This window comes from Mesoplodon mirus (assembly GCF_964341445.2).
Source record: "Mesoplodon mirus genome assembly, chromosome: 14".
In the NCBI taxonomy this organism is placed as follows: Eukaryota; Metazoa; Chordata; class Mammalia; order Artiodactyla; family Ziphiidae; genus Mesoplodon; species Mesoplodon mirus.
The window spans coordinates 62872036-62884890 of record NC_138990.1 but is presented as its reverse complement, the minus strand read 5'-3'; the positions used below and the strand labels follow the sequence as shown (position 1 = coordinate 62884890).

General features: G+C 34.7%; 1 protein-coding gene across 1 annotated transcript; it reads right to left on the bottom strand.

Annotated features, from left to right (window-relative positions):
• Window positions 1-5357: 5357 nt before the first annotated feature.
• On the bottom strand, window positions 5358-12853 carry CRIPT (CXXC repeat containing interactor of PDZ3 domain). Its single transcript, XM_082643196.1, has 5 exons — window positions 12738-12853; window positions 10665-10730; window positions 9852-9906; window positions 6587-6690; window positions 5358-6272 (listed from the first exon to the last, which is right to left on the bottom strand). Exons 1-5 carry the CDS (start codon window positions 12751-12753, stop codon window positions 6208-6210), a joined length of 306 nt encoding a protein of 101 aa, XP_082499322.1. The 5' UTR covers window positions 12754-12853; the 3' UTR covers window positions 5358-6207.
• Window positions 12854-12855: the final 2 nt, after the last annotated feature.

The window sequence follows — 12855 nt, the reverse complement described above, 5'->3', positions numbered from 1 at the left end:
ACCTTAGTCTAGTTCCTATTTTTTTTTGCTAGAATTTTTGTTTTTGAACCAGTCTCTCTTTATTTCTTTCAATATATTTTCTTTGTGCCTATCATCACCCCTTACTTTTACAACTTTACATTAATTTGATGGGATGTTTATCAAGTTCTTGCTTATGAGCAAAAAAGTTGGAACGAATAACAGTAGTCTGATTAGGGATGTGAATGTAGTATAGATCCAATAAATGTTAGCTGATTTGAAACAAGTATTTACTACCATTTATTCACTTACCAAATTTATCTGGAAGACAGCACATGCACAAAAGTTCCCAAATTTTTTTTCTGTAGTAACAGACTAATGAATGACATTCATATGTATAATTCTCCTACTTGCTTACTTAGATTTTTTAAAACTTAAAACTATTTTTAATTACAAAACACATGACCAGTATTAAAAAATTCAGAGTTCTGGGGACCTCCCTGGCGGTCCAGTGGTTAAAGACTCCGCGCTTCCACCGCAGGGGGCTCGGGTTTGATCCCTGGTCCAGGAACTAAGAACCCACATGCCACGTGGCGCAACCAAAAGTAAAAAAAAAAAAATCAGAATTCTGCAAATAATGATGCTGGAGGCCTGGATTCTCACTGTGGAAGAAGGTACAAATATGGAATGGGTAAAGACAAGGAAGAACCCTGTGGGGTTGGATTGGAAATGGAGATATCAGAAAAACTGGTGATTTTTAATATATGTTTCCTAGTTCTTTCTGTTGAAGGGACCTAGAAACAATGACACCCAACAGGCCCAGATCTTAGTTTCTAAACACCATTCTCTACTAAAAGAAACTAAGGATCTTTGAAGAAATAGCTGATTTCAGGGATAGGGTGGAGGGAAAAAAACAAGATAAACTTGGAACATTTTGTGCTGAAAAGTAAGAAATTTCTCAAAGAATGATAAAAACATGTCAAAAAGACCCAGAAGCCAGCCTAAAAGGTCTCCCACTGGCCAAATATGGGGCAATTTGACATTAAAACAAATGAGAGTAACAGACTGAATAAGATAAGAATTTATGAGTTCATACTAATATAAGTGAGAAAGAGAAGTCTTTTCCTTACAGTAGAATGCCAACTAGTAAATGTAGAAGGAGTGACAGAATTGGAAAACCACAATTTGGCAGCCATCAGAGTAGCAATTAATTCAGCCAAGAAACATCACTGGATGCTAAACTTAGTGTATGAAAATTTGGTGAGAAACAGAATATTTACAGTCTCTAAGTATCTCCCCACAAAATGCTTGTTAATTTAAAAGAAAAAATTAAGAATCTTTACAGTAGAAAAATCTAGCAGATACCACCTAAAACAAGTGATCAAAATTAACAGCTTGTGATGGGACAACTGGTATCAGGATATGATGCACTGAAAAGGACACAGCATCACTTCTATGAAATTCCTGCCAAAAATGCATAAGCTCAATCTAATCATAAACAAACATCAGAAAATGTCAAATTAAGGGACACTATAAAATAACTGGTAAATGTTTTTCATGACCTTGACATTTTTGAAAGACAGGTTGAAGAACTGTTCCAGACTGAAGGAGACTAGAGACTTGACAACTAAATGTAATGTGTTATCCTGGATTGGATCCTGGACTATTTTTTCCCCCCAACAAAGGCCATTACTGGAACAACTAGTGAAATATGGAAAATGTTAGATAATGTATTATATTAATGCTAATTTTCTGATTTTGATAATTGTGCTGTGGTTATGGAAGAAAATATCCCTGTTCTTAGAAAATACACACTTAAATATTTGGGGTAAAGAGGAACTATTTGTAACTAACACTCAAATGGTCAGAAAAAAAGCATTTATTCTATACTCATGATAAAGATAAAGGGAAACCTCTTCCGTAGAGTAGAATGACAATTAATTAATACAGAAAGAATAATGTGTTAGAAAAATCACAATTTTGTAAACAGCACAGTAAAAATTTATTCAGACAAGAATTATCAAAAGATGCTAAATCTAGGTGGGGAAAGTTTGATGAGGAACAGAATATCAATCAACCTGGTCTCAAACTTTCTCCTCACAAATTATCTAATCACAAAAGAAAAAAATGGGAACTATACAGTGGAGAAACTGGACAACATCTTACCCAAGTGATCAAATTAACATCACCAATAATAGGCAATGGGACATTCTGGGAGTCTGGATGTGACCCTGGGAGGACATATCACTCATAGTATTTCAGCCCATATTGCATAACCTGAATCTAACCATAAGGAAGAATCAGAAAAACCCAAAAAAGAAGGATAATCTATACTGTAATTGTCCTGTATTCTTCAAATAAATCAATACTATAAAAGACAAAAAAAGGCCGAAGAACTGGTCCAGATTAGAGTCATGATAATCTAACATATGATCCTGGACTACATCCTGTAGCTGAAAACAAAAATTACCAATGGAACAGCAAATGAAATTGGAATAGGGACTATAAATTAGATGAAAGTATTGTATCAATGTTAAATTCCTGAATTTGATAACCAAACTTAGTATGTTTGTTCTTATGAAGTACATACGTAGTATTAAAGGGTATGATGTCTGCAGTGTATTCATCATGTGATCAAGAAAAAAACATGTAATGACATAGAGAGAAAATGGTAAAGTAAATAGAAGAAACATTAAGAAGTTGAAATGCAGAACAATGTATATATTTCTTCTGCTTGAAATTCTCAAAAAATATATATACATATCTATGCATGTAAATATATATTTCTAAGATACTAAAATTATTAGTACTCTCCTGCTCCCCCAGGTAAGGGAACTAGAAGCTAAAAAGTATTAGGTAGTTGGCATGAGGCTGTAAAGGGTTGTCTTTCTTTTCTCAACCCTTAGTTCCACCCCAAAGAGAAAAACAGTACTAGTAGCTTTCAGATGTCTTCTATCTGTAGATATAAACTTCTGCACATATATGTAATTCCTGTACCATTTTGATGGCTGCATATTTTAAATGAATGAACTTAAGAAGTGCTCTTGTTGGAATTTAAGTTGTTTCTGACATATACACATATTAAATACAATCTGAGATTTTTTAAAAAACATGTTATTTACTCTAATAAAAGCTATGTTTGATCTTAATCCTGTCATCTTAATGCTATCGTTTCTGTTTTTATGTCTTCTTTTTAAAAACTACTTTACGTTCATGTTTTATTTTGGGAATTTCTTCCTCATTTAATAACTTCTTCTATTCAATTTATGGGAGTCATATTGTTATTTCAACAATATGAAGGTTTATAATACTTAACTATTCTGAGGTATAATACTGACAAATATCTTCATAGGAGAACCTCAGTCTGGCTGTTGGATCATTTACAGAAGAAGGCTAGTCAAGGCATGAATATGAAATATGAGTTGGGGAAGTCCAGATCCCAGCTGATACATGAGAAATGTAGTTTCCCAAAGTTGACCAACCCAGCTGTTGATGGATCTGGGTCACTCTCTTAACCAGGTCCTATTATGGGTCCCTTGTATTGATTTTAGTTTAAAATCCCCAATTAAAGCATGAGAAGATACTTCTTGCCCTCAGAGCTGTTGTTATTTATTATATTTTGCATTACCCTTATGATTTTTCTGGGTAAGAATAAGAATGTATCCTAGGGAAAAAAACCTTATAGACAAATTAAACAGTTAAAACTTTAAATACTTTCCATAGTATTTTTAAACAAATAAAAATGTGATATCAACACCATATATATCATCATGTTATCTACTCTTCCATTTTATAGTGTTATGTATTTATATTGCACTTGGCAATGAGGAATACTTTTTTGGTGTTCCACAGTAAGCTGCAGGTTTCAAAAGCAGAAGTCCTGTACCTCTGAAGGCAGCATAAGAAAAATCTTTGTCTGAAACCTCAAAGTGAATAGAGAGCTCAGAAATAAACCCACACACCTACAGTCAATTAATCTTCAACAAAGGAGGCAAGAATATACAATTGAAAAAAGACCGTCACTTCGGCAAGTGGTGTTGGGAAAGTTGGACAGCCACATGTAAATCAATGAAGTTAGAATACACCCTCTCATCATACACAAAAATAAACTCAAAATGGCTTAAACACTTAAACACTTAAATATAAAACATGATACTATAAAACTCCTAGAAGAGAACATAGGCAAAACATTCTCTGACATAAATTGTACCAATGTTTTCTTAGGTCAGTCTCCCAAAACAATAGAAATAAAAGCAAAAATAAACAAATGGTACCTAATCAAACTTACAAGCTTTTGTACAACAAAGGAAACCATAAACAAAATTAAAAGGACAACCTACAGACTGGGAGAGAATACAAATGATGTGACCAACAAGGGCTTAATTTCCAAAACATACAGACAGCTTATATAACTCAGTAACAAAAAAACAAACAACCCAATCAAAAAATGGGCAGAAACTCTAAAAAGACATTTCTCCAAAGAAGACATACAGATGGCCAACAGTCACAAGAAAAGGTGCTCAACATCACTAATTATTAGAGAAATGCAAATCAAAACTATGATGAAGTACCACCTCACACCGGTCAGAATGGCCATCATTAAAAAGTCTACAAATAACAAATGCTGGAGAGAATGTGGAGAAAAGGGAACCCTCCTACACTGTGGGTGGGAATGTAAGTTGGTGCAGCCACTATGGAAAACAATACAAAGGTTCCTCAAAAAATTAAAAATTGAACTACTATAGGATCTAGCAATTCCACTCCTGGGCATATATCCAGACAAAACTACAATTCAAAAAGATACATGCATCCCTATGCTCATAGCAGCACTATTCACAATAGCCAAGACATGGAAACAACTTAAATGTCCATTGACAGATGAATGGATAAAAAAGATGTGGTACATATATACAATGGAATATTACTCAGCCATAAAAAAGAATGAAATAATGCCATTTGCAGCAACATGGATGGACTTAGAGATTATCATACTAAGAGAAATAAATCAGAAAGAGAAAGACAAATACCATATATCACTCATGTAGAATCTAAAATATGACATAAATTAGCCTATCTAAGAAACAGAAACAGTGCGGGTGGGGTGGGGAGGGAGATGGATTGGGATTTTGGGGTTAGCAGATGCAAACCATTATATATAGAATGGATAAACAACAAAGTCCTACTACATAGCACAGGGAACTGCATTCAATGTCTTGTGATAAACCATAAAGGAAAAGAATTTTAAAAAGAAGGTATATATATGTATAACTAAATTACTTTGTTGTACAGCAGAAATTAACACAACATTGTAAATCAACTTTACTTCAATTAAAAAGAAACCTCAAAGTAGTCTTTCAGCAGTCTATGTTATATATATATTAAAAAAAAGAGTCAAAATGTTTGCTTAGTCTATTTATTTTTGGTGGGGGAAGGAGAGAGGAGGAGGTTAAAAAGAAGTTTGGCTTCTGCTTCAAAGTGCTTTCCCAAGGAATGGTGACTCATTCATTACACATCATCAGCACACTGTTCTCCTGGCTTTCGTGATGGTCTGAATTCAAGGTAATATGTGTAATATGTGTTTTTCTGAAATCCAGTGTATTCATTTGGATTTATGTGGGGTGTTCCTTGCATTCCCATTCTCATATGAAAGGTATTGGCACTTTGGCTTCAAGAACAAATAAAAAATAATATAAAATAATATAAATACAATTTTTGTTTGATTTGGGCCTGGGCTAATTACTTAAGGAACTATTTAGCAATAATGATCTCAGATATTTTAATGCCTTATGAAGCTGCAATTAATTAAGGGACTGTTGATCCTAAGAACTATGCAACCAAAAGGGAATGAGGGAAAAATTCCAAATCTGGATGCCAAGTTCAAAGCCAAATATCAACAACCTCCTTCTCACACTTTTGCAATATCTATAAAGTAGAGGGAAAGGATAATAAAAATTACATGAGTAATGATAAATAAAAAGTGCATACAGAACTGGGAAAATATTTTTCATTAAATTTGTCACTTATTCCAGTTCAATAAGATGTTTGTAAGGAAAATAAAAACTTAAGGCAAAAACTAGTTACACTGCTGCTGTTCAGAACTTCTTGAGAGCAAAAAAATGAATACCAATCTACTTCCCTGGTTTAAACTTGTCTTAAGACATGTTATTTTGTAACTTGAACATCTATATTATGCCTTGAAAATTCAAGCAAAAAGTAAAATCATACGGAAAGCCAGAAACTTCAATACATCTAGACAGACGTTTGCTTGTAGTTTTTGGTATCCAAAACCTTTTTTCCACACATAGCGCAGATGCCTAAAACAAACAAAAACTCATGTAAGTAATCAAATCTTAATAACAACTAATAATACTAATCAAATAGCTAACCAATACAAATGATTTGGTTTATTTAAGTCACCCTTGAAGCTTAGAACACAACTTAACAGCATCAGAAAAGAAAAAAAGAAAATATATACTTTTAACTATGACAAGTTCTAAGTTTATTTTGCCTTAGAAAAAAGAGCATTTGACTAATTTATGAAGGGCTACTCCTTTACTATGTTATCCAAATCAGTATCAAAAGAAGTGGGTTTGATATGAATTCAAAAATGGTATTAAAGGAAACTTACCCTTTTTGTAGGCACAGCCCTGGCAGTAATGAGAACCTGGCTGGTGCACAGAACTTTTACAAATTCTGCAAGTGGAGAACTTATTCTTTCCATATGGATCAAATCTAGAGATTTTTTTTTAAAGAAAGAAAAATGTACAATACAATAGAAATACTCTTAAATAACCTCACTCAAGTAACAATGTGATGAATTCATGCTCTCTGTTCCCTCTATCAAGCTCTACAATTGATAGGCACAGCACTCTTCTAACTGGCTACTCTCTTAATATGTCTCCACACTTCTGCCCCTTCCATGTAAGCTGTATGCTTGTAAAGAGTCAGCTGTACTTAATCCCAAACCTGTTTATAACAGTTGTATCTGTCAATCTATTCATGTGATACAATTAAATATTATGGAAACTCATGTAATGAGAGTACAAAAAGAGTGATTGATTCTATTAAATACTAAATGAATACTTTAGGATGACCAGGTAAGTGTGAATCATTAAAACTGCTATGGAATTAGGCATGGGCAAGAAAACTTAAAAATTGAGGAAAAATCCTAAGTGGAAGGATTTGGCACTTTACAAGTGTCAGTTCTTGCTCTACCTTAAAGATACTGGAAATATATATTCTGGTTATGATTTATGTAAGGAAAATTATAAAGTAGACTCATATTCAAAAAGCCTTGTCTCAGTGCCAAATGACTGATGAATGCATGTATAGTTATGTGCTTTGACTTCAAATAAGGTATGTGTATCTTTTAATGATTGCCCACTTTAACTGACATTTTCAATTAACTGGTGCAATCCCTTTGGATAAAAAAGTTTCTACTAAAAAAAATGTGACTTTACAGTGACTGGAGGGCAAAATAACTTTAGAGGAAATACTTCCCATTAAATTGGCAATAACTTTTTGTAACCGTACTCATATACTGAATACCAACACTGTCCTAGACCTGGTTTCTTCTCTTGGTATGATACAACAGCTCATTTTTAAAGGTTAATTTTTCCAAATCCAAAAGAATGTCACTTTACTTCCCACAAGAGAAGTTAAGAGTGGACACTACTCTTCCTTTTAATAATAAGCTCAATTTGTTTGGACCTACATGTCTAGAGATTACTTTTTCTTAAAACCGTATTTTATTCTAAAATGTACATTTTAATTTCTCAGAAATCTTACGTACACTTTCCAAAGTGAGATGTTTAAAATACCCAAAAGTAATAGCTACTTATTAATGACACTGAAGTAAGTTTGGGAGCATAAAGGAACTGGAAGTACCTAAAACTATACACTCTGTAAAACATAACAACTTGGTCAATAATAACTGCGTGGTCTTAGAAGACATCAATAAGTCAGTCAACAATACATAATGTGACAATGCATTGAAGTTTAAGTCTATCATGCTATTTTATACCCATCATTTAATAAGCACCTTTATGTGTTGGGTACTTTATGTATTAAAAGCTATATTATTATTATTAAATACCAAAGATGAACTTGACAAAGCCTCTGCCCTCATCAAGCTGACATTTTAGTGAGAGGAGACAGATAATAAGTAAGAAAACAACCACACTTTTAAGATAGTAATACCTGTTGTAGAGAAAATTCAGAGAGGATACTGTGGTGGACATGAGGGGAAGGAAGGAAGACATTAGTTTAGATGCTGGTTAGGGATCCTCTCTGAGGAGGTGACATTTCAGCTGAGACCCAAGTAACAAGAAAGAGCCAGCTATGTTAGGCTCTTAGCAATGCATTCTAGGAAGAGAGAGTAGTAAGCACAAACCTCTTCCAATGGGAGTGGGCTTGGCATATCTGATGCAGGAGTTGGCACAATAGTAAGTCAGAGAGGCAGGAGGGGCCAGATCACAGAGGACCCTGAAAGAACATGGTATGGGACCTAGCTTTTATTCAATGTAAAAAGAAAACCAGTGCAAGGTTTTGAGCAAAGGAGTTACATGCCCTTTAAAGGACCACCCTGGTTATTATGAGAATGAACTATAGGGAACCAGAGAGGAAGCAGGGAGACACAAAGTTATTACAATACCCAAGTAAGAAACAATGATGGTTTAGAAGAGGGTAATAGCAGTGAGATGAACAGAAGCAGGTGTATTCAGGCTATATTTTGGTAGTAGAGCCAAAGAACTCGCTGGTGGATATGGGAAGTGAGGGAAATTAAGAAATCAGTGAGGGATTCCAGTTTTGCACAGCTAGATTGGACCACAGAGCAATGATGAGAAGACTATGATTCGACTGAAGGAAAAAGAGGTTGCCTGTCAGACATCAAATTGGAAGTCAAGGAGGCAACTGGATATATGTTTGGAGCTCAGAAAAGTCAGGACTGAGATATACATGTGGAATTCATTAACATACAGTTTGAATTTAAAGCCATTGGACTAAAGTCACTTGAGGAGAGATCATAAATCTATAAATAGGAAAAAAAAAAGTCTAGGATTGAGACCAGAAGCACTCAATTGAGAAGGAACAGTTAGTGAGTTAAGAGGAAAGGAGAGTGCGGTATCTCAAAGCCAAGAGAATAAAGCGTTGCAAAAAAGAGAGTTTTTGAAAGGTTAAATAAGGTAAGAACAGAGAAGTAGCCATCACTTTTAAAGGTCACGTGTGATCTTGACAAGAGTAGGTTTAGGAGTGTGGTGGAGATGGGGGCCTGACTAGAGTGGCTGAAGGAGTAAATAGAACTTAAGGACACTGAGAAAGTACTATCTAGATAAGGGTTTTGAAAACTTTTTCTGTAAAAGGAAGCAAGGAAATGGGATGGCAGCTGGAAGGATTCATGGAATTTTTAAGACTGGATATAATAGAGCATGGTGTCAAAAATTGTTTTTATGGTGGGAGACATTTTTATCCCTATTCCTAGGTAAAAAAGTAATGTTCAGAAAAGTTTAGAACTGGTTTAACTTGCTTAAGGTTACAGAGCTAGACAGTAACAAAATCTAGATTCAAGTTTAGGTCTGACTCCAGAGCTCATGACCTGTCCACATTTCTCTGCGGCCTCTGATTTGCAGGAAAATTAAGAACTAGAAAAAATAAGTCATGCTTTCTGGTGAAATTATAAAAATAATGTATAATATCTTTATATATTGATACAGTGAAAATGAACAGGGTGAAATCAGCAAGTTATAACAGACAGCTTGGTTATGCATGCTTGGAACTATCTAACTCTATGTTTTATCACAACAGAATGAGGCAAAACAAATTCATTCCAATACACTTAATATTAAAAAGAGTGGAAATTTATATGACTGCTTTATAGATGCTCTTATACCTACCTTGCTTTTTTTGAGGTCAAAGCTTTATTTTCATTCAGCTTTCTTCCACCACTTTCTGCATTGAAATATACATGTATTTTAGTGTGGTATGTCTACACATTTCACACATAACACATACATGAAACATTTAACAATTAGTTAGAAAGTTCATTTTTTGACCTCCTACCAATAGACTAGCCTATATCAAAATTTTAAAAAATTTCATTTAGTAGCCAGGTTTCAAAGACACTACTTAAAAACAAAACACACAATGATTTACTGGGAAAATAAAAATTTGGATAAAAGGCGATCATTTTATTTCTCAGACTCAAAGTAGGACTTTAGGAATGGGTCTATATTTACTCTATCTAATGTAAAATCTAGATGCCGCTACTTTGGTGCCATTGATCTTGAATACAGTAAAAATGTTTCTTTTTCTTCCCTTTGAAAACATCTTCACTGTATTTAATGATTATGAAAGTGAAAACATTTAAATAATTTGTTCAAGAATATAAAAATCAGGTGAGGAGAGGGGGCTTTCATACTAACCTTAATTAAGCTGAATCAAATCAATTACTGTGATATACTCATTGCTTAAAAATCATTTAAATATTTTGCTATCTCCTGCCTATCAAATTAGGAACCCTGACATGTCACTGAGAGAACTAAATAGAAAAGATATTAAATTGTTGGGGTATCTAGTATTCCTTAATGTTTAACAGATAAAATACATTGTACACATAACAACATATCATTTTACAAATAATGTAAAAGTGAAAACATTATTCACAGGAAGTATCTGATTCAGTTTCCATGTTCTAAAAGGAAAAATACCTGTGGTATTCCTTGCACCATCTTTCCATGTATCTGGAGTGATAACAGTACCAAGTTTCTTTTCACCTGTTATAACAAGACAGTAAAAGTAAGGGGGATTAGTGTTTACTATTTAATAAATACACTACATTGTGCCTAAAGTTCACAATGGCATCACCAGTCATATTACGTACAAGCCTGTTAATGCTGGGGTCGGGGCCAGTGAACTGAGACTTAAGATATCAACTGTGGGCAATGGATAACTGACTCTTCAGTAAAATTTGTGGATAATAGTATGGCTTATAATAGGCTTCCTCTGTACATATATCCTTTAAAAAAATCTGATAAATCTATTCATTCCATAAATATTTACTAAGCATCTCTAATGTATAAGCCATTGTACAAAGTACAGATAAAGATAAAACGAATTAGATAAAGCTCTAGATTTCAAGGAATTTATAGCACACTGATTTCTCTAATAGTAGTCTTTAACCTGAGTTTCACAGGTAGACCTTAGGAGATATATGAACAAGATTAAATTGTACACAAACCTTTTGTATATCCATTTTTTAATAGACTATGTTAAGTCTACAGCTTTCATCACATTCTCAAAGGGCTCAGAGAACCAAAAAAAAAAAAGTTAAGAATTATTCAACTAAAATATAAGCTGGAAAGTAAATAGTATGACAATTGAGAGCTCAAGTACTAGGAGAAATTCCATGGAGGAAGAAATAACCCTGGCTAGGGAAATCCAGTGAAGCTTTGTGGGGAGGGCAATAGAGAGGGTTAGTGGCAATGAGACTGTGAAGAAAGAGGAGAAAAGAGGATGAAGGTAAACTGGATAAGGGACACATGCTGGGGAAAGGCATTGAAAACTCAGGGTACATATGGGCAAAATATTGTTTGGTTTGGCTGAAGTGAAAAGGGTAAGGGTTAGTGAAAATGCAGTTAAAAAGGTAAGCTGAGGCCTCACTGAGGAGGGTTCCTCCTGAATGCCAGCCTCCAAATATAGAAATTCCAAGTTATTCTCTGCACCCTGAGAATTTATTAAAGTAACCATCCATGGTCATTCTTTCACTTAATATAAAAACTGTGATTCAAACTCAAGGGCATCTGTGTTCAAAGTTTTATATACTATAGGGATATAAACAAAGTGGATCACGTTAATTAGACAATTATCAGGATAAGAGGACTTGAAATTGTCACAGAAGAGTCAGACATATCTAGCTGTAGGAAAAAGGGATTTGGGGATATGACAGCTCTTTTTAAACACATAACCAGTTTGTGAGGTCAAAAAATCATAAGATATTTTCTAGAAATCTCAAGGGTTGGCATTAGAATCACTGGATGGCAACTATAGGGAGGAAAGACTTTTCTAAAAGCCAGTGAAATCTACACAGACTGCTTTGAAGGTGGTGAGATTCTCCTACCCCTGTGCCTCAATCCTCTATGCATTCATGCAAAGAGCATTTAAGCCATTGGATGGGATACTGACTTAGGTTTGTTAGATAAAATACAGGACACCCAGTTAGATTTAAATTTCATATAAACAATGAATACTTTTTTTTTTTTTTTAGTAAAGGATGTCCTAAAAGTGCGTGCTTTGGGACAAAGCACTTACTGTAGTGAGGAACAGCAAACGGAGCCAAGTCTCAAATATTGCATAGGACATATTTACACTAAAAATTATTTGTTGTTTTCCTGAAATTCAAATTTAACTGGGCGTCCGGTACTTTTGTTTGCTAAATCCATCAACTCCAGATGCTGTGGAAGTGACTTTTAAGATCCATTCCAACCCGACGGGTCTGTGAAGGGAGGAAGCCAGTCAAGAAGCAGTACAGGATGATACCCGGGATTTATGGGAAGCAACGGAAACAGACAAAGAGGTGCAAAACTGAGACCACTCTGAATGCAAATACAGGACGATACGGTCGTTGTGGGGGGCAGGAATGGTCAAAGGGCAGTATAGGAGGACAGAGGCTAGAATCAAGGACCTGTGGCCGAAGGAAAAACAAAAAAAGAGCAAAGTTCCCGGGGAACTCCAGTTAGGTTCTCCCAGCCTCCTTCTCCCGCAGAAGAGTCTCCTTAACTCACATTTTTCGCACACCATCTTTCCACGACGATTCCCTCAGCCGCAGGACGAGCGGCAGCTGGAAGAAGTTAACAATACAGCCAGGGAAGCACTCCTCTTCCGGGTTACGAAAATCCACTT